The 25,829-nt window shown below is 49.1% G+C and overlaps 1 protein-coding gene across 1 annotated transcript in view; it reads left to right on the forward strand.

Annotated features, from left to right (window-relative positions):
• Positions 1 to 25,829, forward strand: part of lmna (lamin A) — a 64,463-nt gene that overhangs the window by 33,511 nt on the left and 5,123 nt on the right. Inside the window, exons 4-11 of the mRNA XM_069184827.1 lie at positions 18,002 to 18,158; positions 19,933 to 20,058; positions 20,752 to 20,922; positions 21,537 to 21,662; positions 22,478 to 22,698; positions 23,367 to 23,646; positions 24,842 to 24,949; positions 25,289 to 25,408. Coding sequence (XP_069040928.1) covers positions 18,002 to 18,158; positions 19,933 to 20,058; positions 20,752 to 20,922; positions 21,537 to 21,662; positions 22,478 to 22,698; positions 23,367 to 23,646; positions 24,842 to 24,949; positions 25,289 to 25,408 — 1,309 coding nt within the window. The remainder of the gene's footprint in view (positions 1 to 18,001; positions 18,159 to 19,932; positions 20,059 to 20,751; positions 20,923 to 21,536; positions 21,663 to 22,477; positions 22,699 to 23,366; positions 23,647 to 24,841; positions 24,950 to 25,288; positions 25,409 to 25,829) is intronic.

Raw genomic sequence — 25,829 nt, forward strand, 5'->3', positions numbered from 1 at the left:
GGCAGAACACGGGCGGGGCAGCCTGCGGGCTGGCCGCGACGCCAGTGGGGGGCGCTGTGGAGCTCTGCAGGGGTGGGCGTGTCTGAGGAGCATGTCTACAGCTCCTCCCCCTCCCTGCCGCCGCCGCCTGAGCTCATACAATCGCACAGAGCGATCTTAGAAGACATGCCCCTGACAGATCATTACGGTTCAACAAATGGTGCTCATCCAATAAACAAGCTCATACCCTAGTATCAGTAATGAGGTGCCAGTCCCTTTGGCGGGTGCAGTTCTTTGCTGCGTTAAAGCCCATGTGCCCCCCTGCTGGCACCACGGCCCAGCGTAGCGTGCGGGGGGGGGGCTCTGTGGGTTTGAAGGGGCCCCCGGGTCCCAACCACAGTGCTTGGTGAGGCTCCAGAGCAGAAATGCAAACCTCGTTTTCCCGAAGCCCAGCTTTAATCGCAAGCAGATGGGAGAGACCAAAGGACGGACAAAAACGTTAATCAGTCTAACGAGACAGCATCTGCATTTGATTGGCGCTGCATTTTCTTTCATTTGCTGTGTTTGGAGTCTGCAGTTTGTTCTTCTCCCCCATCCTGAAGTGTTTAAGAAATGTACACCATGCAATCCAGAGAAGAGTCTCTGGGTTCGTTTTGGCAGTTCTTGGTCAGCCCCACTGTAGTTTCTCGCAGTCTCCTTCTAAATCTCTCGTTCACGTTGGGAGGAGCGTTCTTTTACGTGCAACTTTGCAGTTCAGTTTCCCTGAGTGAGCTTGTGCGCTCGTATGATTTACTGGCACTTTCCAGCCCATGTTTCCAACTGGCCTCAGCTGTTCCAGTTGTCTCAGCCTCGCTGGAACTGGTTCTCCGGTAAGGCAGGGATCGGTGAAGAAAAAGTTACTGGCATCAATACAAACGACCCGCTGCCTCACTGCCAAGAGCAGGCCGCTTGGAAAGTGAAGGACCGAAGGCGCTGTTGTTGTATGGGAACGCAGAGGAAAGTGTAGCTGACAGAGTAGGGCTTTTACACATCGGATTGCTTCATTTCAGAGCACGGAAAAGGCTCCTGATCTCTCTGTCCTTTCTAAGCTTTGGAAGATGCAAGGCTGTAGGATTTCCCTTCCCTCCTGTTCGTCGTTCATACCGAATCTTATTAACCTACACCGTTACACAACCTACACAAGCACTCGCTGCATTGGCGTTTTTAAAACCGTTTCAGCTCTTCAGTTGGTTAGCAGGGTACCTGTGCCAGATGCTGGGTTTCAGATCTGCTCCTCTTCGAACCAGCCTCTTGTTTCAGCGACTTGCTTAAGGGGTGAGCTGGTATGGCACTGTGAATGCCCATTACAGCAGCGTTGGACATCGCGTCTGCAGAGGCTTCATTGAGAAGCAACTACAAGCTGTTTAGAGTGCAACAACGTCAGACCAAGGTGCAGCTGTTTTGTTGGCGGATGTCTTGGGGTTAATCCCCACAGGAGTGATGAAGTCTTAATTCCGTTTCAATTCCATTTGTATGAAAGTCTCAGTTGATGAAGTGTTTAAGCCTCTGTTTGTAGAGAACAATTAAAAACTAATCAACTGGTCCCAACAAAGAATTAATTGATTCAAATCAACCAATCAAGAGGTCAATAAATGTAATTAAGACTGGAGCTACAATGAAAACCAAAGTATCTGGGGATATTCCAGGGCCAGGATTGGGAAAACAATGATAAGGATACCCAAAGGCAGGTATCTCCTTTTTAATTTGTGTAGTCAAATTGTGAGGTGGGTAACATTCGTATTATTTCCGAGTCATTTTCCACAAACGCCTCTTCCCGAGACGGAACGCCGTCACCTTCACTGGCCCGGTGCCCGGCCTCCATCCTGACAGTACTGGCCAATCCCGGATTTCAGTCCAGGATCCCTGTTAGCCTTCCTCAGGGTGTTAACTGCTGGCGACCCACAGTGCACCCAGAGATGTGCAGCTGGGGCTGGGCTGCCTTCAAGCAGTACCGGCCTCGTGCTGCGGCCAGGCTGTTCCTGCTGATGCTTGTGGACAGTGAATGAGTGAGTTGGGATTCCTAATGCAATGTGAGCGTGAGCGTGAGCGTGAGCGTGAGCGTGAGCGTGAGTGCATTTGTACACCCTCAGCCGACAGCGAGTGATGTAGCTATTTGATATAAATAGCATCAAGCTATGCTGTTTATAGATACTCCCACAAAATGTTTTTGAGAGCTTTTTCCATATTTAAACAAACATCCTTCAAGTAGTGGAATTGTCCATGTGCTCAAAGACCCCTTTCCAGCCCCAGATATAAACACCAGGTGTCTTCATGACTGTCTTCATTAGGCTCTGCAAGTCCAAGTAGATGATAATGATAATGTTATGCCAATTGCTGCTTAAATTACCACCCTTGGGTCTGAATACAGTAGTCTGAATTGCATTGATAATGATTTCCTTAGTGGCCTCTCTGTTTTGTGTTTTGCATTCTGTCACTGTTCTCGTAATCAGAATCAGAATCTACTTTATTGTCCGGTGTACATCAGTGTACATCTAGTGCATAAGATTCATGCAGGCTTGCATTTATATGCTGTCAAGGCAGTGCTCTGGAGGGGCACATTCATCAGGGTTTAAAAGAGTAACAGCACCCAGAATGAATGGTTTCTTAATTTTTCTTTGTAGCCTTTAGCACTCTGAAAAGTCATCCGGAATGTGATTTTTCAGACTGGGAGCATAGTGGATGCAGCGTAACATTCGCTGTTAACACGGCCCTCCTGTAAACACTTCTGGTGTTGATGTGGGTCCGCTGGGTCTCTTTCTGACCAGTAGTTTTGCTGCCCGTGTTTATAATCCTCGAGAGGTTGACTCTACCCCTGAAGCTGGGATTCCCATCTCGCCAAACGGAGTCGTTAAAGAGAGCCCACTCTCTGCCAGACCTGTGTAGACCAACCCATTGAATGCGTTCTTGTTCACATCAAAAGCTCCTTTGCCTTCTCGAGAGAAATAATCTCTGCCTGATGCACACTCTGTTCTGTCTGAGAAGTTGAGTGGATCAGTGCACGTACCCAGGTAGTGAAGCCAAGGAGCACTGTCTTCATGAACTGACCAGTTGTATTTATAGGCTGATTTGTGGCTGTCCAAGTGTAGCACAAATTCTTTTCTTTTGTCTCCACATGCAGTGTTGAGGAAAATGCTTTTTTTTTTAAAGTAGGTGCTTGTGTAAGGGATTCCATTTTTTAAATAAGGCACTGGGGGGCACAGAGGTGATGACTTTTTCAGTTTGACTTGCTCAATTTCAGAAGTCATCAGCAGTTTATAACGGTTCTGGGTTCTTTTTCCAAAAAGGAATTCTGTCCGTTGATCTTTTCTCTTCCTGGGGTTAATTTGTAACCACCAGGTTTCTATACCCCGAGAATCCGCGAATGCATGTACAGTACACATCACACAGGAGAAGCTGGAGTAGGGAGCTGCGTTCGCATGCGTAGGCTGTAGAGGACCAGGGAAAGGGAAAGGAACACAACGTTTCAGCTGTGGAGCCTCCTTCTGGTTTGAGGGAGAGAGGGAATCCAGCAGATACTGTAGATAGAGCACAGGAGAACAAAAGACAAGGGCAGGGAGCATTTGAGAAGGAGTATCGACACTCTAGTTCAAGTTTGTCAGTCCAGCCATATACAAGTCTACAGAGGAGCGAGATATCGTTCTCCAGGTCTACGGTGTGAATACAGACAAGACACTCGCAAGACAATGCTATAGACACAGACATTTCTGACAGGGTACAGGGTACATAAAGTGCAATGTGCAGAGTGCAATTTACTTTACAGCATTGTGTAAAGAATCCAGTCAATCCTGAGAGAACTGGAAGAGAAAACCTACAGTGAATGATCCCTGTATTCATTGTAGTCGCAGTTGCTGGCTTTTGTATGTTTTTGCTCAGTTCGTGACATTATGAATCTCTAGATATTGGCAGAACGTGGAGCAACCAGAGGGTGGCCACGGACTAAACACTCCGCAGCAGATGTGGTAGAGGCCACATGATTTCCTCGTTATCATCACGATCCAATTAACGCTCCAACCTCATGTTCCCGAAAGCCAAGTCATTAATCAGCAACGCTTAATCTTATCAGATCTGGCGACGATGCAGGATTATTGCAGCGCTTCAGTAAAAACAAAGAGCAGTCTTTTTCTAACGATGAGTCAGTGCCGGAAACGTGCTGCCAGGCCCAACCCAGTCCCTCGGAAGGCCCAGAGCTTTATCGCTGGCGAAACGTGATCCGAAACCGCCGCCCGCCGCCGGGGAGCCGCCCTGCTCGTCCCGCGCGGGCAGGGCGTGCCTCTCCGTGCTGCTCGCTGGCTGCCGATCACAGCCTGCGTTCCCTGGAGGCCTGGTTTTGGCAAGGCATCATGGGAAGAAGCTGCTGGCGCGGGAGGGAAAAGCAGGAAGCCGGAAAACACCTCTGGGGGGCCTGTGAAGACCTCTCTTCCACGCAGTCCCCTTTCTGCCCTGTCCTCCTTCACGTTCTCTTCCTCGAGCCTCTCGGCCCTCCCTCTCTCCCCCCTCCATCTCCAGTCCAGTGGAGCTGGGAGTCTTGCAGCAGGCGGACTGTCTTAATGCCGACCAGCCCTGCTCCTGCAGTCCTGTTGTTTTCCGTAAGCCAGTTGTGTAATTGTTTCTGGGCAGAACAGCCTGTGTTTTAGCGTGTAGCGCGCTATAAATGCGTACCAAAAACCACAATCTAGAACTGGAAGTTTGAATAGCTTTTTGGAGATGCCGTCCCCTGCAGGAATTGCAGAGCAATAATGGTAATGGAACAGTTCAAAGATGGCGGCTAGATTGTTGGAATAATCCCTCTATTCATTGCTGTTTTTGGCTTTTTGCTCAGTTTGTAACATATCAGGAACCACACCTTTTGTCAATCTGCAAGACGTTTTGACCCCAGAAAACAGTTTAGTGATGGTTTTGAATGTGTCTCTCCGGTTAAAGGCGTTGTCAAAATAATACAAATAAGTAAAAATTTACCTCGCCTTTAGCCATCTTTTTAAATCCCTGTAATTACATTCTACAGACAGATTTGTATGATTTGACAGTATAGATTAGGTCCTGCAGGCAGGCATTAAAACTCATCCAGCAATCTTAATTGATGGGCTCAGAGCTGCAGAGCTGCAATTAAGGTTGTGCCAAAACCCTTTACTTATGGAGGACAATTAGGCATTTTGGCAGATCATCTCCCCTCTGCCTGTAAATTAGAAAGCGAAGTAGATGGAATGATAGCTTCTCCCAGTGCGTCAGGCCTGCCTTCATTCCAAAGCCATCATCTGGCCCTACAGTATGCCTGTTGTAGAGCCATCTTAGTCCAGAGTGTCATCTTCATGTAGGATATGTGTTTTTAAAACGCATTTTAGCCCCAGATGAATTTGTCTCACACAAAAGCCTTTGCTATAGTTATCTGTGTTTGCACCAGGTTATCCAATTAAGCTCAATGAAAGCTCTGACACCTTTGCTAATAGATTGAATCTGGAATGGAACATGATCTCAAGGTCATAGAAGCTTTTTCCTTTTCCAATCATTGCAGCCCGTGCTAAAAGCCTGCACTGCATCGAATCCCAGAACCCCCATGGCTATGTTTTGTGATTTGTAGACTTGTACCATAAAAACAAAAAATGTGGAGTGTCACTTCAGGACAGAGCTGCAATTGCAGAGCTTATTATCTTCCAGGAAAGAAATCCTGCCGGTGAATTCCTCCACTGGTCATTTCACCTATGTCAAAGTGCGAGAGGTAAGATTTAGTTCAAGTTGGGGGCTGCATCAGCACGCGTAGGCTGCAAAGGAACAAGTAAAGGTTTATTCACTGCTGGAAAGAGAAGAAAGGAAACAACGTCTCAGCCGTGGAGTCTAACAGGAGGCACATGAAGAAGGCTCCACAGCCGAAACGTTGTTTATTTTCTCTTTTGCATTTTAAAAAACATGAATAAGACATGTAGTAGGAGTTAGCTTTGCTGTCAATTCTATTGACACACTGTTGTCACTTTCAAATAATATCCTCATTGTCAGAGTCACTACTAACCGGTACTGGAGCTCCAATTCAATTCACAGTCGCATAGTCCAGGAATCTCCAACCCTAGTCTTTGGAGACACAACGTAGAGCAGAGTTTAGATGTAACGAGTAACTAATTGTTTGCTCAAAACTCAGGTGATTTGTTAAATTTAGTCATTTAGAGATTCGGCACCAGAAATGTAAGATTCCTTCATCTCTCAAGTACAAGCATTATCTTATCAATTTAGCAAATGACTCGGTTAATCAGTAACTTTTAAGAATTCCTGATCTTTACAATCTAGTGATTTAGGGGAGACCTATAATATAAGATTGTGGCTTCTCAGGATGGGGTTTGGAGACACTGCTCTGTCCATGTGATTCTTTGACACACATGGCTGTGAAGCTTAAGCAAGAAACTAGTAAACAATTTTGTCCCCCAATTTTGGTGGGACCTGGCCTTCATCCAGCTCTGAATCAATAAAGCCTGGAGCTGACAAAGTACCCTATATGCGTGCTCAATGTGTACGCTCACTTTAAAAGTCTTTTACAACATGACTTTCCAATAAAGAGGCTTTTGTCTTCAGGGAAGGCATCTGGCTTGTACTCCTGGAAAAATTAACAGACTAGCTGCCATTAACTAGAATTTTCCTTTCTAGCTTAAAACCCAGTCAGTCATTTTTTTTCCCTTGAATTTCCGCAGTAAAGCAGTTTTTTAAAGGCTTGCAGGAGTGTCTTGGGGAAACCTCTCAGGTCCTGCCTGTCTGGATAAAAATAGCGACTCATTTCAATCGAGGATAACAAAGTTTAAAAGGTAGCTGTCCGTTACAATAAGTTCCACAATTGTTATAAGCGTGCTGTGCGTTTTCACAGTGATTGGCTGCTGGAACTCAGCCATTTGTCTTGATGTGAGCAGGCACTCTGGAGATCGGAATAAGTGTGCAACTGATCAGGTCTTGTCAGACAGAATAAATCAACACGGCCAGCCCCTGAGCGGGAACAGAGAGAGGGTGCTTGTCTTCTGCCGTTTCCTTTATGAAGTCTGTGGTGTTTTTGAATAGGCAGTAGAGGAAAGCAATAAAAGAAAAGCTCAGAAAATGCTTGGATATATTCACCCCCTGGCCAAAATATTAAGAGAGCTGCCTTCGCTTAAATGTGTTGGGGCTCCAGTGAGCACCAAGAGCCGCCTGAACAGGATGTAGTCAAGTGACCCACAAGGTTTGAAAGTACCTGCAGCCCAGTTCCCCTTCCTATTCTACTGGGATCGCCTTAAGTTCAAGTGAGGAACTCAAGTGGGACTGAGTTGCATTCCAGTGGTTCCACCAGTATTTCTGTAAAACTGAGAAATGGCCATCGATTTACCCTTAAATCGTAATGAAAGTCAGTCTCTTGCTCCTCAAGCCCACCCGTGTGTTGACTGCCACAGAGAATGTCTTCATTTGACCTGAGGTCCTAATATTTTTGGCCAGGAAGAGGAAATACGCAAGCATACTCTTACAGATAGGAACGGTATAATTGACTCTGATCCATTTTTCTGTGCAAAGTAGCATCAGTATCAAATCAACACAGCAGTGCAGTCCTCCAGGGTTAGAGAAAGCCCCAGTGTGTAACACTGTGAGCCATTTCAGGTTTGTAAGCTGCAGCGCCCTGTATGCTACCACTAGGCCTTCGATATCTTAATCTTGAGATGCCCATATAGGGCTTAATCTAAATCGAACGTTTGTCTTTGTTTTAATTCTGTAACGTATGATGGCCCGCAACTTCTAAGACGTGAAATGGCTCACACTGCTAGGCCGCTGGGTTTCTTTTTCTCTGTACCGGCAGGATTTGCGTTGTCAGATTCTTTTTAAGACACCTCTGCAGGTGCACCAGTTAAAGCAGGTGGTGGTTTTGCAGGTTCTGCACGTTTAAGTTGAACACTGACGGTGTGCCCCTCGCTGCGAGGCTGCTGTAAATGCCAGTGGACAGGAAGGACCTGATTGTGACTCATTAAAGGCCCAGTGAACACATCTGTGTTCAATCCGTGGTAGAAGGCGGCCTCTGGGAGGTGGAGGGACATGTGGAAGAGACCGGAGAGCTGGCTGGATCTCCTTGCAGCGCATGTGCAGGGGAGATGAGAGATGACTGTTGGGCTCTCCGTGAAACAGAAAAATGCTGTAGCCGCAGGTGGCGCGATTTTTTTCCAACTCGTGACGCGCTGTGGGTTGTTGCCGTTGCCTGGTGACGGCAAAACATCATTCACTACGTTTTCCATTTCTGAGGTCGGGCCCGAATTCCTGTCGCATTCTTGTTTCTGCTCGTCCCTGTCCCTCTTCCCCAAGTTTCGTTTTTTTTTTCTCCTCCCGACGTGGCAAAGAAAGCAAAGGTCCCGGATAGTTTTTAAAAAATCGAGTTGCTGCTTACGAAGGCAAATCCAGACCACTGCAGTTTCCCTTTTTATGAGGCATCGTTTACCTGCCAGCTAATCTGTAGTTTTATAGAGCAAGTGATTGCATTGTGTGGCTTGACTGAGATCCAGCGAGCATGAGACGAGACGAGTCCTCTCGTTTTCCCTCAGCACTTTCGTGCCGGTCTGTGCCTGTCAGGCCGCTACCGCTGGGTTTGTCTCCTCCAGTTTGTGCTGGGTGTTGTGCTGCATTTGTGATGTCTGCGTGACAAGACTCCCCTGTTTAGAAAGGCTGCGGCTCTCTGCAGTAATTGTTATATTGCTGTTTTATTCCCTGTTGCACTGCGTAGGAAAACATATGGAAACTGTTAATCAGACATTGTCAACTTTTAGTGGAGAAGCAGTCCGTTGTGCAGCGTTTCTTATAAGGGCTTTAAATGGTGCCCTAAGGAATCTTACTGGTAAGTTGAATATAAGCATGGAAGATAATTAGAACTAGAAGGGGGAAACTATTTACTCAGTTCTCCTAACTCTGCATTAAAGTCAAAAGTTTGCTTTTATCGGGTAGACTGGTCTTCACGTCTTTAAAAGTCTCACTGAGCATGAAGTTTATTGTTGTTGGCCTGGAGACGGTGCTTTTTTTCAATAATGGCAGCAGTGTTTTTCAGCTCCCTCTGTGTGGGCCCACAGTGGCACACAAATCCTTCACTGCATATTTTTATAATTAGTCATTCTGAAGCCTAACATTTAATCAAAGTTCTGTAAACCTAAAAAAAGACGGTGACTGCTTTTTTTCCCCTCTCTCATTTACACAGATCTGTTTATATTTAGAATATGTAGCTCTGAGGAGAATTCCATTCTTTTTTCCCCTTTTTTTAACGTAAAAAGGAACAGAGGGGAAATGCCTTTTCTGTGTGTGAGAGTGGCTGGGCTGTGGGCCTACAGAGCAGGCCTCGTTGCCATGGCAGCAGCAGGGGCATAACAACAGCATAACAACTCCCTCCTCTGCGGCTTCCATATTTGTCACACAGACGCAAGAGGAGAGCTGTGACTCACTGAATTTGGAGACACTACTGAGACATTCCCCTTTTTTTTCCCCTTTTAAATTTGAAAAGAATTTCCACCGGGCTCCACTCCCTTCCTCACACCTCAACACTTAAAAAAAAAAAATCTGTTTTCATATGTGGCATCTATTTGTACAAACACGTTGTACAGCAGTTGCTGGGTTATCTGGAAGAACGTTTTTGCTCCAGTAAACAATGGGAAAACTTCCTGAGTTTGGTGGCATTGTCACTAAGTGTTAAATACCCAAGGCGTGGTGAATCGTCAGTTTGAAGAAACCTGCATTGACAACTTTTTGGTCACGTTGTTCTAAGTCTTAGTTAATTTCCTTTTTAAAAGTTGATTTATCAGGTGTCTTGAGTAGAGAGCAGCTTGCTGCTTTGTTTGATTGAAATTGTTTTAAAACTATGATTAGTATGCCATTTTGTTTTAAATCGCAGATTCTGTTTGCCTTAACAAAAGCTTTGCGCATTTAAAATGCTAAGTATTGACAATTAGTGAGACTTTTTTTAATTAACAAATGTATTTTGTGCGTCCCCCTTCATTTAAGGAACAAATACTGCAACTAACAGGTTAAAAACCTAAATCACAGTAGCAACTGGGCAGATTGTTCCATACTCCCACAATTCTTTGTGTCAGTTTCTGAGCTGACCTTTAGTCATACCATAAAGGAAATATGCATTGAGCTTGCAAACAAGATCTTAACAAAATCTTTCATAGAAAGAAACAGATGCAAGGCTAAGATGATGGTGTGCATTTCACTATTGTGCAGCCAAAAACCTTGCTATCTGTGTGATTTTATTAAATTGTCAGAATCTTGCAGCTCACCAGGAGTAGACAAATTAAAAGGCAGCTGGGAATATCATGGTGTTGAGCTTTCTCAACAGCCCTCGTGAATTGAGTCACTTTCTTGCACGTCGGAGGCTCTGAACTTCACAGATTATCACCTCGTGCCCGGGAGCTGCAGGACTTGTGTCTGCAGCCTCGTGGTTAACGCACTGCCAGTCACTCTGCCAGCTCACTCCTCAGCCCCTCCCTCCTTCCAGACGGCTCACAGATGGGGCGGGCCTGTGACACTGGCACCTCTTTGGAAGCAGTCCGTGAAAACAGGCGACCCGTTTCGGTAAAAAAAAACGCCTGCGGCCTGTTTTCCAAAAGCCCTCCGCGACGGATGGCTTTAGCATTCAAATTAAGATTGCAGCTGTGACTGGGGGGGAAAAAAAGAACTGCCTTTTCAGCTTGTTCGTCTCGCCCTCCAGTTGGGTGTGATTGTTTACTGCCAGTTTAACTATCAGCTGTCCTTAACGAACACAGTTTTAACACGTCAGCTGCCATGAGTTTACACACACTGCCCAAGCAGATTTGCACAGCTGTGTCCAGCATTAGTGCTTTTAATGTAAACGTCTTCATGCACACAAGCTTTTACCTCTCCATTGCACACACACTGTACACAAATATTTATACTGTCTTACTGCCATACTCATGCTGTTTCAGTTTGGCTCCGTTGTTTGTTAGATCTTGTACAAGGCCACTGGGAGCATACCTGTACAAGAGTTAACTTATCCGTCACCTGAACGATTCAGTCGTTTAGGTGCCTCTGGGGATCTTTTCCCAAGTCTAATATGGTGGGTTGGATATGGACACACGTCCTCGTTGACCCACAGTGCTCATAATATTTAGACATCGCAGCTTGAAATATATAAATATTATGTGTTTATGTATGGATCCATCTCAAGAGTATATTCATTGAAGTGTCTCCCTTTCCATAAATGGCTAGAAAGCTGCTTTAAGAGTGTACGTCTCCAGGCTTGAATATCCACATCTTGGCAGCTCTTAACTCAAATGTCATTTTTCGTCATTGATGAGCAGTGCAGTCCTGCTGTCATCCTCAAGGGAGGGAACAGTTTTTCTTGACGGTAAAATCAGAAAACGGAAACTGCATTTGGCCATTTTGCAAAGCCGTTTCAGAGTGAACAATCTTTCGTTGGCTGCTGTCTAATTGTTTTGTCTGGTATAGTTCAAGATAGAATTAAATTACCCTTTAAGCCAAGTATCCACGGTGCAGATATCCACTGACTTTGGAATATAATATTTTTTTCTTTTACCACCACCCCTGAGCTGTGGGAAGCACAGTTTTTGGTTCTTCCATAGTTCAAGTAGCTTTTACGGCTTTTTTAGGTCATGCATCGATTCAGTAAATTCAGCAAATGAAATAAACCCCTTGATGAATTTTTAGCTTGTGTCCCTTTTAAAACAGAGTTACACAGTCTTGACCTGCTAAAGGTAATAGGACCCCTGTCATTTTTCAGAAGGAAGACAAACTTTGAAGCTAGTCAATAAATCATGCCAGGTTTTAGGAAGTGAGCACTGCTAATTCACTGACTGCAAGGTATATACGGTAGTCTGTGTATCAGGTAAAGACCCCGGGCTGTTCCACTCAAAAGGAAGTGCAAGTGAACATCCGATTGATTAAAATGTTGAAATCACAATGGGATGGGAATGCCTGTGGCCGATGGTTCCCAGTGCGGTTCAGTCTGCTCCCCTTGTAAAAGAGAGGATTTCAAAACATCCCATCCTGGGGAGCAGAGCTCTGAAATTAACACACGCATTGCTTTAAATGAAGGGGCTCTGCCAAAGTTTTTCCATCCTGTGTTTACTGGAAGCGCTCCATCCAGCCCATTAACCGTAGCAGATGTCTGAATGGTCCAGTATTGTGTTCCTGGCTGAGGGGATTGTCCTGCGCAGTGGCGCTCAGTGAAGACTTGTGGGAGACGTCACAGTTCTGTGTCTTTAAGCTCTTTTGATGATCTCAGATTCACCCATCCTCGTATGGGCGATTCTAAAGCCTTAACTCACAGTGAATCATAATGACTGCCCTTTGTCTCCGTAATTGTTTGCTAAACAGTAAGTACAGGTGGAGAAGCCTGTTACGTCTACAGAAGCGCACGCTGGCTAAAATCTGATGTGTTCAGCTCACTGAGAGCACATGACCTCCCGTCCCCCCTCCTCAGATGGGACACTGGTCCATCACAGTGTTCCCCTTCAAGTGCTGGTACCTCTATACCATCTACAGCTGAGTGGAGGAATTAGGACAGATGTAGTATTTTGTTAAAGGACATGACAGCATTTTCCTCAACCCACAGCCCTCCAATTAGTAGTCAAGAACTGCACTGCCCCCTATAGGTGTCCACCTTTCAAGACACTGCAGCTGATTAGCAGATCTCCAGTAAAGAATTAATAACTGAATAATAATAACGATTGAAAGATAACAAAAAATGGATGGAAAGATGGTCCAAAAAATGTCCTCCGGCTGTTTCCTGAAGAAATCCAGGGTACTGGCTTGTTTCATACTCCCGCAACCCTTTGTGTAAATGAGTGGCTCCAGTTCTCGGCTTTAATTGCACTTCCACGCTGTTTCCACTCCTACCTTGTAGTTTGTGTTTTTTGTTCACTCTGTGTAGTCCAAGACCCCTGGGCTTGTCAATCCTGAAATGGCTGCTCTGCAATGGGAATCTGGACTGATTCCCTGCTGGAATTAAGGCTTCCAACTCCACAAGCCCAGAACAGGCTTGTGGATGAAGCCTGATTGAGGAATAGCTGTTCATTGAGCTAACCAGTTGAACACAGAGAACTGTGGGTCTGACACACCTATGGTACAAATAAGCCTTTTCTCTGGAGAAGAACAATTCGTACCTTGCAGCTGTGTGTACGGATTCTTATTGATTGTTAAAACTTGTATGTGCAGTGCTTCAATAACACCATACTTGTCCCTTCTATCAGTTAGTATTTAGGGCGGTGTGGTGGCTCTGCTGCTAAGGATCTGTGCCTGTGGCTGGAAGGTTGCTAGTTCAAATCCCGCAGCTGGCAGAGGAATCCTACTCTGTTGGGCCCCTGAGCAAGGCCCTTCACCCCAACTGCTCCAGGGGCGCTGTACAATGGCTGACCCTGTGCTCTGACCCCAGGCTCTCTCCCTGTCTGTGTGTCTCATGGAGAGCAAGCTGGGGTATGCGAAAAGATAATTCCTAATGCAAGAAATTGTATAGGGTTAATGAAGTGATGTTATTGTTATTTACACAGAGGTGACTTTAAATACTTTCAATTTCTTTCATGTGCTTTCTCCTGGATTCTTGGCTCAAACCGTAAAAACCCATCAACACAAATTTTTACTTGTTTGAAACAAAATTGAAACGGGCATACCTGTATCAGTAAGGTAGAGTGTTGATGTTCTTGCAAAACTGCAGCATTCACACGATGAAACAGAGAAGTTTAATGTGTATCAGCTGCTAAAAGCCCTGCAGGTCTTTGCTCCTAATGTGAAGTTGCATTTTTTTCCGCACAAGCCAGTGAATTTCTGGAATTCAAGAAGTGGCGAATTGCCAGGCTGCCTTTCGACGACGCAGTTCATTCGCTGTGTTTCACAGCCCTTGCTGTCCTCCTGCAGCTTCTACTTGATCTTTCTCCCAGGAAGGAGTGAGGGCTGGGGGGGGGGCAGGTCTGATCTGGAGGGGACCGGCACTGTGGTCCTTGAATCGCCTTTTTGAGTTTTTAATGAGCAGAGTTTTCTAATGTGTGACAGAAGGGAAGCCTCAATTAGGATTCTAAACACAATCAATCTAGATCTTGGATACACCATCCATCCATTTCCTAACTGCTTTATCCAATTGCGGGTCACAGGGGAGCCAGGGTCTGTCCGGATAAGTACTTGGTATAACGGCAGGGTATACTCTGGGCGGGACGCCAGTCCATCACAGACGCACACACTCACATCAGGGCCAGTTTTCCCAGAAGTCAGTTAACCCACCAGCTAGTCTTTGGACTGCGGGAGGAAACCAGAGCACCTGGAGTAAACCCACATCACATGGGGAGAACATGCAAACTCCACACAGACAGCACCCCAGGTCCAGGACTGAGCCATCTGTGCTGTATGTTAGAAGAGATGGATGTCAGACTAGCACCAGTCTAAATTTCCTCACAGATACGTCATTGTATTTAACCTAGTTGGGATCCATGTTGACATCTGTAGGTCTTCCTGTGATGCACTGCATTGTCAGTGTGTTTCAGATTCTTCACAAAATTAGGGGTGTGTTGAGAGCTACGTGTTTCTCATGGTTTCGAGATGCAACAGAGAGCCCTGCTGGTTTTTAAAATGAGTGTCCTTCACATTTTCTTGTGTACCACCTTGCTAGACACACCTCAGCACACATTCTGCGGGACCTGCCTCTGCCAAGTCAGAATGATCAAGATCAAGCTTACCCTGCTGTTGGCTGGTGTTTCTGCCTGCTCACTTTTGTGCATTGTGTCTGCACACATAGCATCTAGTGTGTTGAAATTCCCCTTAACTGGGTGTGTCATGGAGGCTCAGTTCTAATCTATATAACCCATAACCTTCACAAACCAAAGAGCATCTGTTTAGTTTTGTTTTTATCCAAAGAAGGTGAATAAAGTAATATTCTGATATGACTTCCCCCAAAATATACATACAGATTATGCAAGAATAGGTACCTGTTCTTCAGTTCTGCACCCAGTAGGAAACAGGAATGACATCCTACACTGGAACTAATCCCTTCAAGCACACAGCAGGTCAGGAGACAGGGTAGTGTTTGATCCTGGATCCTGGGTAAATGTCTGCAGGGGCATCAGGGCTGCATTCACTGTTGGGGATCTTCCAAGCGTCTGTTGCTCATTTGCTTACGTTGGAGTTTGGTTGTTGTGCTCCTCACAACAATGCAAATCGGAAGGTGTCCCTAGGTGGGGGTGTGTAAGCTGCTATCCCACGTTTCCTGATGGCTCCCTGGAGCCCTCCTCCTCCTGGTCCAGCAGGGGCGCTGTGTCTACAGGGTCTCCAGGTCTCTTTAAAGCAGCAGCACCTGAAGAGCTGGGAGCAGCTGTTAAACTGCATAACAGGACCATAAGAGTCCATCTGGAGTCCCGCACCAGGGCTGGAGAACCTCCCGCCTGATCTCCTGCTAAAAAGACCCTTCGAACCTGAGCCAAGCCAACATGTCCCCCATCGGCTTCGATCTCCGAGTCAGAGAATTTGAGCAAGTAGGGTTGCAAATGAAGGAGGCCCTTCAAAGCTCAAAGGCAGTACAGTCGTGGGTGAACAAGGATGCAAAAGAATCTAAAAAAAAAAAATAGAAAACAGCTCAGAAGTATTATATAGAACAATAGAGTCTCAACTTTTTTGCAGTTCTGTCTGGCCCATGGGGGTTTGGATGGCAGAAGAACAGACTGGGACAAAACCAAGCTGGAGGTTTTGAAGCGCAACTTGCGGATCAGACTAATAATAATAATAATGTTTCTTTATTAGCCCTACACAATTTCTTGCATTAGGAATGCGTCTTTTCGCATACCCCAGCTTTTCTCTAGGGAGACACAGACACAGAGACAGGGAGAGAAGCTGGGGGTCAGAGCGCAGCCCCTGGAGCAGTTGGGGTTAAGGGCCTTGCTCAGGGGCCCAACGGAGTAGGATTCCTCTGCCGGCCGCGGGATTTGAACCGGCAACCTTCCGGTCACAGGCGCAGATCCTTAGCCACAGAGCCACCGCTCCGGATTGTGAGACGAACTAGCCAGTGAGGGAGACGCCCCCTGCCCAAGTACCCACCACCCAGCGTGGCCCTGGTGTCTGCACTGTGCCGAACGCTCCAGGTTCTGTGTCAGCAGTGTGGGGAATGACAGGCTGGAGATGACTTTACAGGCCCTCTGACAGTTTTATTGCCCCTTTTATTACAGTGCAGCATGATGATCGTTGTAGCAGAGAGAGAAAGTGCAGGCTGGAGACAGAGGAGGGATTTGTGTTTTTTTTATTTTAACTGATTACTATAAGTTAGTGATAAGTGTTGTTTTTTTAATCAGTATTATTTAAATTGACTTGAAGCCAATGCATAAGGGAGGTTTACTTATGTCTGTAACCATGCTGTAGTACATTATGCGGTGGTATAGGAGTGGGCTTGATTATATGTGATTTTGGCAGTTTACAGCGGTTCTCTGCACCAAACCTTCAAGAATGTCGAGCCCCAGCTGTACTGTAATGTTAGCTGCTCGCTTGTGTTCGGTCTTGCACTAGTTGTGTTTCTCACTCATCTTAATGCTCTACAAGCACAACGCAAAGCATCAAGAGAAGAGTGGAGACGCTCAGCACGGTCTGTCCTTAGCCGCTACGGGAAAGCCTTCAACAACGGGCCGAGCTCTGCGCCTCTCGGCTACTCTGGCAGCACGCCGGCGAGAGGGGTGTCTGGTTTTCTGGTCCCACCTGCGCCATGTTCACACGGCCGTTCTGCCAGCCAGACGGCGCCCCCTCCGACTCGGAGAAGGGCAGAGATCCCCTGGTCTTGCAGTCTGTGTCTCGTGGGAGAGATGGGAGGGGGTCCCCCCCACAGTGCCCACCAGTGGCTGGTGCCCAGGCCCAGGCCAGTGCCAAGCAGGGCTGTGTCTGCCACGCAGATGAGCTTGAATCTGCCGCAGAATGGTAGTGCCAGGCTGGAGCCTGTCGGAGTGGAGCTGAGAGGGACCTGGAAACCATCAGCCAGCCAGATGGACCTCATTAGTGTCCAAGCAAGTTGTGCTCCAGGCAGAGAAGAAAACCAAGGATGTGATTCTGTCGTGTTTTTTATTTTCCAGCTCAAACAGGCTACCCCCCTCACCCACACACACACCCTCCACTTTTTCCTTTTGTCTATTTTAGTTTTCGTTTGATTGCGGGATTGCATGGCATTAATTAAGCAGGAGCCACATCCCAAAAGAGCAGTTTGAACTTTCTTCTTGCTCTTCGCCTGACGGCTGACACGTCACCCTCCCCGTACCCCCCATACCCCCCCCCACACACACACACTCGTTATGGGCACCAGAAAGGGCTCGTGCCCATCAGAGATGCTGTTGGGTGACAAGTGGGTGAACAAAGAGGAAACCGTTGTGTTTTTAATGTAAAATCTAGGAATCTGTGCAGGAGCTCCACAGACCCCACGGTCTGTCACAGGCGGTCTGGCTCTGATCTGCTGGGCTGCCAGGCCCCTCGCACCCACGCCCCACCGAGGTGGAATGAGCCAGAGAGCTGCTGCTGGGGTGGGAAGAGGTGCATGCTGGGAAAGGAACACTCGCGCCCTGAATCTGGCCTGTTTGCCTCTCCCCCCCCAATTTTGTGAACTCAGTCGTGGACCCAGTCTGAAACTAAACAAAAAGATCCATTTTCAAAGTGCCTTTTCCAAAATGAAGAACCACACAAATAGCCAAATTGAGAAAGGGTTTTCAAAATAAAAAAAAACTAAAATCAGAGGTGAGGGTTTGCTCCATGAGCCTGTTGTTTACTTGTAGCTGACAGATCCGGGGATCTGATGGCTGGGTGGCCTGGTGCAGACTTCTGCCACCCTTAGCGTAAAGACGTGCCTCCTGTTATCAGACCTGATGGGCATCCAAGCTGCAGCTGTTTATCTTGCACCTTGATGCACTAGAAGGGCCTTCTTTACCTGAGCTGCTGCCGTGACTCAAATTCCCGGCTCTGTCAGGTTAGCGTTGGTGATGTCAGATCTGTGGCACTGACCCATCGTCTCTCCGTGCGTCTGTCTGTCCAGGAACTCCAAGAAGGAGGCGGACCTGGCTGCGGCTCAGGCCCGGCTCAAGGACCTGGAGGCCCTGCTCAACTCCAAGGACGCCTCTCTGAGCACTGCGCTGGGGGAAAAGCGCACCCTGGAGGCGGAGCTCAGGGACCTGAAGGCACAGCTGGGCAAGGTAAGGCAGGGCAGTGTCGTCTCGGCAGCATCCACTGCTGTCCCAGCCCTTGTACAAAATCCAGCTGGGCTTTAAGTCTTAAGAGCTGGAGGAACGCTTGAATCGGCCCAGTTCAAGTTAACTGGGTTCAGCAATCTATCCCCTTATCCATAGGTTTGAAGCCAGGAGTCTGCAGGCCTGGTGTATTAAGGAAGTCTTAATACAGCAGGTTTATGTAAGAACATGAGAAAAGTCACAAATATTCAGCCCATTTAACATGTTTGGTAGTTAGTAGTTAATTGATCCAGGGATGAATCAGAAGTCTATTTTCAAAGTAAACATCAGTGGTTACCAACCCACATTCAGAAAGAATCATCAGTGATCGCTTGAGCCACTGAATGGTTAAGTCGTTCGGAGGTCACAACGGTGAGAACCCTTCAGTGCCCACACTGAGCTACTGCAGGCAGGCCTGAGGACATTTGGAAAATGTGCTCTTCTCATTTACCACCTGCTGATTGGACGGGAGGAGGTCATTCCTGCAAATCATTCTTAATTGATTGCTTGCAAGATGGCAAATTACGTGAATTGACTGAATAAATACTGCTTGCAATGAAGCTCTGCAATGAAAAACAAAATCAGATCATTTTATTTTATTTTCCTATTTCATGTACAGTCGTGCATGGGTTTGGGCTGATCGTATGCATATTTGAGGTTATGGATGGATTGTCAGAATTCTTCTCCGTACCTTGTGAAGTGAATGGAGTCAGGTTATCGTACAGAGTGCAGTAGCTCATGCAGGAAAATGTTCTCAATGCCTATAGCTCCACCCCGAGGTCGATTTAGGAAGTACAACATTTTGCTCAATGTACAAAAAGGACAGCTGTCCAATCTTGCAATTTAGAAGGCTAATAATTTTCCCATCCAGCACCACCAGTGTGCAGCCCCACCTGGATGATGCTCCAGTCCGCTCCCCACACACCAGCTCTCAGTGGGGAGGAGAGCAGAGTGATGAAGCCAGTTCAGAGATGGGGGTTATTAGGAGGCCATGATTAATAAGTGCCAGGGGGAAATTTAGCCAGGACACCAGGAGCACCACTACTCTTTTTGGAAACACCCTGGGATTTTTAATGACCGCAGAGAGTCAGGATGTCGGTTTTAACATCTCATCCAAAGAGTGGTGCCTTTTTTTACAGTATAGTGTCCCCGTCACTATACTGGGACATTAGAACCCACACGGACTGCAGGGTGAGCACCTCCTACTGGTCCCACTAACACCTCTTCCAGCAGCAGCCTTAGCTTTCCCAGGACTCTCCCATCCAGGTACTGGCCAGGCTCACACCTGCTGAGCTCCAGTGGGGCTGCCAGCTGGGAGTTGCAGGGTGCCATTAGAGAGCAAGGAAATGTGACATTTCCCATCTTGTGGTCAGTGCAGCGTAATCTGCATTCTGGTGCTGAGAAGACATGCCTTTCTCTTCATAATGATGTGCCATTGCAGGAGATTCAGATCAAAACAATGTGAAGCAGTAGTGAATACCGCTGTTTCTCCCTGGATAGTTCCTCCCCACAGACAAACATTTCCACACTCAGCAGTGTTTGTGAGTCCAGAAGCTGATCTGAGCTGGGTTATTCCAGAAGAGTCCTCGTCACGTTTGACCCAAAGCAGAAGTCAGTCTGACATGCATTCAGCCAGTGTGTCTTCAGATCTCACAGCTGAGGACGCACAAGAGTGTCTGGTCCATTCTCAGCCTTTCTGAAACCCCTCCATTGACCTCTACTGTCGGTTTGTGACTGACAGCTGGAGGGCGGCCTGGTCGATGCCAAGAAGCAGCTGCAGGACGAGATGCTGAGGAGAGTGGATGCTGAGAACCGTATCCAGACGCTGAAAGAGGAGCTGGAGTTCCAGAAGAACATCTACAATGAGGTCAGTGCCTGTCGGACACAGCCAGGAGCCAGAAACCTTAATCTCTCAGGGTTTAAGCAACTGTGATCTTTTCTCTCTCTACCTGTTGTGCCTATTATCTGATTCAGTGCAGACGTGCACAGAGGCACTTGTGAAGTTAGACCATTATGGTAAGGTGGGAGAGAAAGCTGGTCTCTGATTGGTCAGTCTGGGGCTTGACCTGTGATGTCATTCAGGCACATCGTCACAGGGCAGTTCTGATGCGTCTGAAGTACCTGCTTGTTTATGCGCCTGGACAGGACTGATTTTATGTGGAAAATTGAGATTTTCCAGATCTATTTCAATAATTATCATTGCACAAAATGCAGAGCCCCTACAGTTTGTAAAAAAACAAACAAACAAAAAACCTTATTGCATTCGTAGTGTGCTAGAAAAAAGTTAGGCTCACCTGATGCAGGATGCAGATCTTTCTGTCACTTGCAAGTTTCAGATCATCCCATAAGGCCCTACACACAGCAGCTTCCCTGTTCCTCCATGTCCGTCAGGCGTCAGTTTCTCGAGACGTATTAAAGGTGACTGGGTTCTGGTAATCCCAGACCCTGCCTATCTGCTCATACACACAGCTGTGCTCCACACTGCCCCCTGTCAGCCAGCGGGGGGAAGTGCAGGTGCCAGTCCAGGCCGCGGCTGACCTGCTCTGTCCCTCCCTGCCAGGAGCTGCGCGAGTCCAAGCGGCGCCTGGAGACGCGCATGGTGGAGATGGACACGGGCCGGCAGCAGGAGTTCGAGAGCAAGCTGAGCGAGGCCCTGATGGAGCTGCGGAGCCAGCACGAGGACCAGGTCAAGATGTACAAGGAAGAGCTGGAGAAGACCTACAACGCCAAGGTCTGCCCCTCCTGCGCTTTGCCTTGCCTGCGTTCTTAAACGAGGTCCTGCCACAGCTGATCTTACCTTACTTTACTGAAGCGGCTCTGGGGCTGGGAGGTTGCCGGTTCGAATCCCGCAGCCGGCAGAGGAATCCTACTCCGTTGGGCCCCTGAGCAAGGCCCTTCACCCCAACTGCTCCAGGGGCGCCGTATAAATGGCTGACCCTGCGCTCTGACCCCCAGCTTCTCTCCCCGTCTGTGTGTCTCATGGAGAGCAAGCTGGGATATGCAAAAAGAAATTCCTAATACAATAAATTGTATATGGCCAATAAAGTGATCTGATCTTATCTTAGTGAGTCATGAAATGGTACTGGTTCAGTGTCGCAGTCTGTCATTAATGAAGATAGCTGCGTTCGGCCATGAAGCGGTGCGTCATCAGTCTAACTGGCATGTGGAGGTTTCAAGCTGACCGCTACCTTACTCAAGTTGATTGCTTAGCCAGATGTCAGAGGAAGACGGGTACCGGTCAGATGCTGGCCGGCCTGCCTGTTGCCGGTCTGGCCTGTTCCCGGTCACGGTGGCCAGCTCCGCTGTCCGCTGAGGCCCCTGTCCTGTGTGCTTGTGCCCGTGCAGCTGGAGAACGCCCGGCTGTCGGCCGACAGGAACAGCAGCCTGGTGGGGGCGGCCCACGAGGAGATCCAGCAGACCCGCATGCGCCTGGAGTCCATGTCCGCCCAGCTCAGCCAGCTGCAGAAGCAGGTCAGTGCTCCTCTGGTCTGTCCATGCTTGTGCTCCTCCAGCACGGCCTCATCCTGTACAGTACGGCGTCGCGGGGCAGCCCGAGTCTATCCCAGCAAGCAATGGGTGCAAGGCAGGGTACACACTGGACAGGACGCCTGTCCATTGCAGGACACACACACCAGGACCAATTTTCCAAGAAATTGGAAAATGTCTTGATTTTCCAAGAAATCAATTAACTTCTTGCGAGGGAGGAAACCCCCACAAACACGGAGAGAACATCCACCTTCACACAGACAGTGCCCCAGGTCCAGAGTTGAACCCGGGGCTCTAGTGTTGCGAGGCAGCAATGCAGATCACTGTGCCACTGTCTCGCCCTCAGCTCATACTCCCATTAGAGTTTATTTCCCTCCAGTCCTCCTGCTTCTCTGCCTTGCAGGATTAAGACTAAGCGTTTCCTAATAATTACAGGGAAGGGAATATTACTTAGCTCTGACCATTGCATGACTCGAGAAGGCAGAAGCATCTACACAGACTTCCAATTCCAGTGTCTTAGAAAGAGCAGTCTTACCGTTCAGGCGATGCTCAGACGGGTCCCCTCTCCAGAGCTGATCCGTATTCACCCACCCATGACCCGTACTGTGTCGGCCTGTCTGTGGGCGTGGCCCGTGCCCGGTGCCGAGAGCAGGCGGAGAGGCGTGAGACTGGACTCCTGACAGGACTGTCTCTTCACGGGGAGACCTGAGACGAGCCAGTCGGGACCGGGGAAGAGCATGCAAACTCCCCGCAAGAGGACACAGCCCTAACCCCCTCCTCCTCCTCCTCCTCCTCCCCAGCTGTCCGCCCGCGAGGCGAAGATCCGCGACCTGGAGGAGGCGCTGTCCCGGGAGCGCGACACCACGCGCCGCCTGCTGGGCGAGAAGGAGCGGGAGATGGCGGAGATGAGGCAGCGCATGCAGCAGCAGCTGGACGAGTACCAGGAGCTGCTGGACGTCAAGCTGGCGCTGGACATGGAGATCAGCGCCTACCGCAAGCTGCTGGAGGGCGAGGAGGAGAGGCGAGCCAGTTTCATCCACTTTCTCCACAGCAGTGTGCGGCTGTAATAATCGCTCCTCACACTTACAGTATAGAGCTCCACTCCACTCAGAGCTCTGTACAGGTCATGGGGATCCCCTCCACCCCCACCAGTGTGCAGCCCCCACCTGGATGATGCTCCAGTCTGCTCCCCACACACCAGCTCTCAGTGGGGAGGAGAGCAGAGTGATGAAGCCAGTTCAGAGAGGGGGGTTATTAGGAGGCCATGATTGGTAAAGGCCAGGGAGAAATTTAGCCAGGACACCAGGAACACCCCTACTCTTTTTGAGAAACACCCTGGGATTTTAAATGACCACAGAGAGTCAGGACCTCAGTTTTCCATCTCATCTGAAGGACGGCGCCTTTTTACAGTTTAGTGTCCCCGTCACTATACTGGGGCATTAGGACCCACATGGACCGCAGGGTGAGCGCCCCCTGCTGGCCCCACTAACACCTCTTCCAGCAGCAGCCTCAGCTTTCCCAGGAGCCAGGTACTGGCCAGGCTCACACCTGCTGAGCTCCAGTGTGGCTGCCTGCTGGTAGTGTCAGGGCGCGATGAGGGATAGAAATGTGGATTGAACGACAGCTGTGTTGTTTTAACGTGGCCTGAGACACTTTCCTTACCTGATGCCCTTTATCCCCCCCCCCCAGGCTGCGTCTGTCTCCCAGCCCGCCCCCCCGCGTGACCGTGACCCGCACCTCGGCCTCGGGTTCGGCCTCGGCCTCGCGCACCGTGCACTCCAGCGCCCAGAGCTCCTCCGCCACCAAGAAGAGGCGGCTGAACGACACGGACAGCGAGGCCTCCAGCACAGCGGGGGGCGCCGTGGCCAGGACGCGCATCACCCAGCAGGCCACCGCCAGCGGCCGCGTGACCGTGGACGAGGTGGATCTGGACGGCAAGTACGTCCGGCTCAGCAACAAGGCGGATGAGGTGAGAGTCCCAGATTCGGGCAGGCTGGTCGTCAGCTCTGTGCCAGAGCGTCTCCCTTTCCCACCTCGTGCAGGAAAGCCTCAGTAATAAAGCCCTGGTTAGCGGGTAGCTTGTGTGCTCTCTGTAAGATAGATCGATCAGACTTTATTGATCCCGAAGGGAAATGGAGGTGTTGCAGCAGCCCAGCCCAAGACAAGCAAAAACAGACATCAGAATAGATGAAAAGTTATACAAAATAAATATAAAATAAATAAATACATAGGTGTGTGCAAAATATGATGATCATAGTCACTGTAAAAACAATAAAATATGTGCAAAATGTGCATAGCTTTATACAGACTGATTGTCCAAAAAGTCCAATGGAGCAACATGCTGTCCATAGACGAGCAGATGAAGGGCTAACAGTCCTAGCCTAGGGCAGGGTTATACACCCTGACAGCCGCTGGGAGGAAAGACCTGCGGAAACGTTCCCTTGAACACTGTAGCTGGAGCAGTCTGTTGCTAAAAGTGCTCCGCTGCCCATTAACAGTCCCAGGAATCCCATGTTGTGTGACCTGTTTAGAGTGGTGTCATTTGGGTTAGAGTGCCCCCTGCTGGCGTGCTGCATTTCATGATTTCAGGATCGGGGAGCCCAGTTATCTTGCCTCACGGTTACTGGAAAGCTGCTGCTGGCTGGATAATTCCCAGTGTCTACACTCCTTGCGTTCAGAGTGACCTCCGCGCAGGTCCCAGTGGCTGGCAGCGCGAGTGGCTGGGGGAGAGTCTAGAGCACAGCGCCGCCACCCCAGTGTGGCACGGCGTAGCGCCCCGTTGTGCTCAACGAAAAAAACCTGAAGGCCCCTGAGCACCCCCCCGGAGAGAGGTGCTCTGCAGCCCCCTGACGTCACGGGCGGAACTGAGCACCGGGCAGCTGAGGCCTGTCTCCTCCAGCGAGGCAGCTCCGGGTTCGAATCGGGGTGGCGTTAGCGGTGGGTTTGCCCAGGAGGGACTGGCGCCAGCAGCAACGGGTGGGCTTAAGCTGGGCAGCGGCACCACTCCAGCCCCTGCGGTCGGTGCTCGCTCGCCCTTGTCGCCAGAGCTTGTTCCCGGTCAGAGCCCTGCTGCAGGGGCTCATGGGAGGTGGGAGAGGCGGTCTGCCGCACGGGTAATTGGCACTTATCTATAAATCCCCCCTCTGGTGGTGTCTCTCTCACAGGACCAGCCCCTGGGACACTGGCAGGTGAAGAGGCAGGTGGGGAATCGCACCCCCATCGTCTACAAGTTCCCCCCGAAGTTCATCCTGAAGGCTGGGCAGACTGTCACGGTAAGGTCACCCCAAATCTCCAGCTCTTCTTTTTTCAGGGTGAGACCACCGCCACGGCATCTTCATGGTTAATAGTACGATGTCAGAACATGAGCGAACGGTGTGTCTCAAGTGTGTACGGGATTCTTTCCCATAATTCTTTAGCTGTAAAGTAGTAGCAGACCAGGCCTTTTCCTTAGTGGACTGAAAAAAGTTTTTTTCGTCTCTGGGTGAGTGAGTTCTGGTTTCTGATACTGTACTAGGGTCTCCCTATGATCACAGGGAGTGGTAATTGTTCATACTTCTCAAACAGCCTTCAGTCTCTCTAACCCTTTGTTTTCCGCCACACGATGTGTCCAGATCTGGGCCTCTGCCGCCGGCGCCACCCACAACCCCCCCTCGGACATGGTGTGGAAAACCCAGAGCTCCTGGGGCTCCGGGGACAACTTCCAGACCACCCTGATCAGCGCCAACGGAGAGGTAAGAGCCTCTTGTGTGTGGGAGTGGGCCCAGCAGTGTCAGTGCCTCCTGCGGGCCCGGCGCTGTTGGGCTCGACTGCCAGGACAGCTCTGTGCACGCTGAGCCGGACCGTTGAGCTCAGAGCTGGTGTCCCCCCTGAGTGAGCGTGGGAGCAGTCCTCGAGCCCCTGCAGTCTGCAGCCCAGAGCCCGGCTGGCCCTGCAGACCTTCACTTCAGGCTGGTAGCCCACACCGCTGCTGCCCTCTGCCTGAGCTTCCTCCCAGCTGCAGCTGCACCCAGACCTCAGCGGGCCGCTGCATCAGACCACTTGGTCTGATGATATTCTGTTATTTTCTCCTTTTCCGGAGTGGGATTATTTGGGGAGCTGGATTTCCCGTTACATTTTGCGAACGGAGATAGTCCAGCCCTGCCAGGCCCTGTG

Source organism: Lepisosteus oculatus, chromosome 27 (genome assembly GCF_040954835.1).
Source record: "Lepisosteus oculatus isolate fLepOcu1 chromosome 27, fLepOcu1.hap2, whole genome shotgun sequence".
In the NCBI taxonomy this organism is placed as follows: Eukaryota; Metazoa; Chordata; class Actinopteri; order Semionotiformes; family Lepisosteidae; genus Lepisosteus; species Lepisosteus oculatus.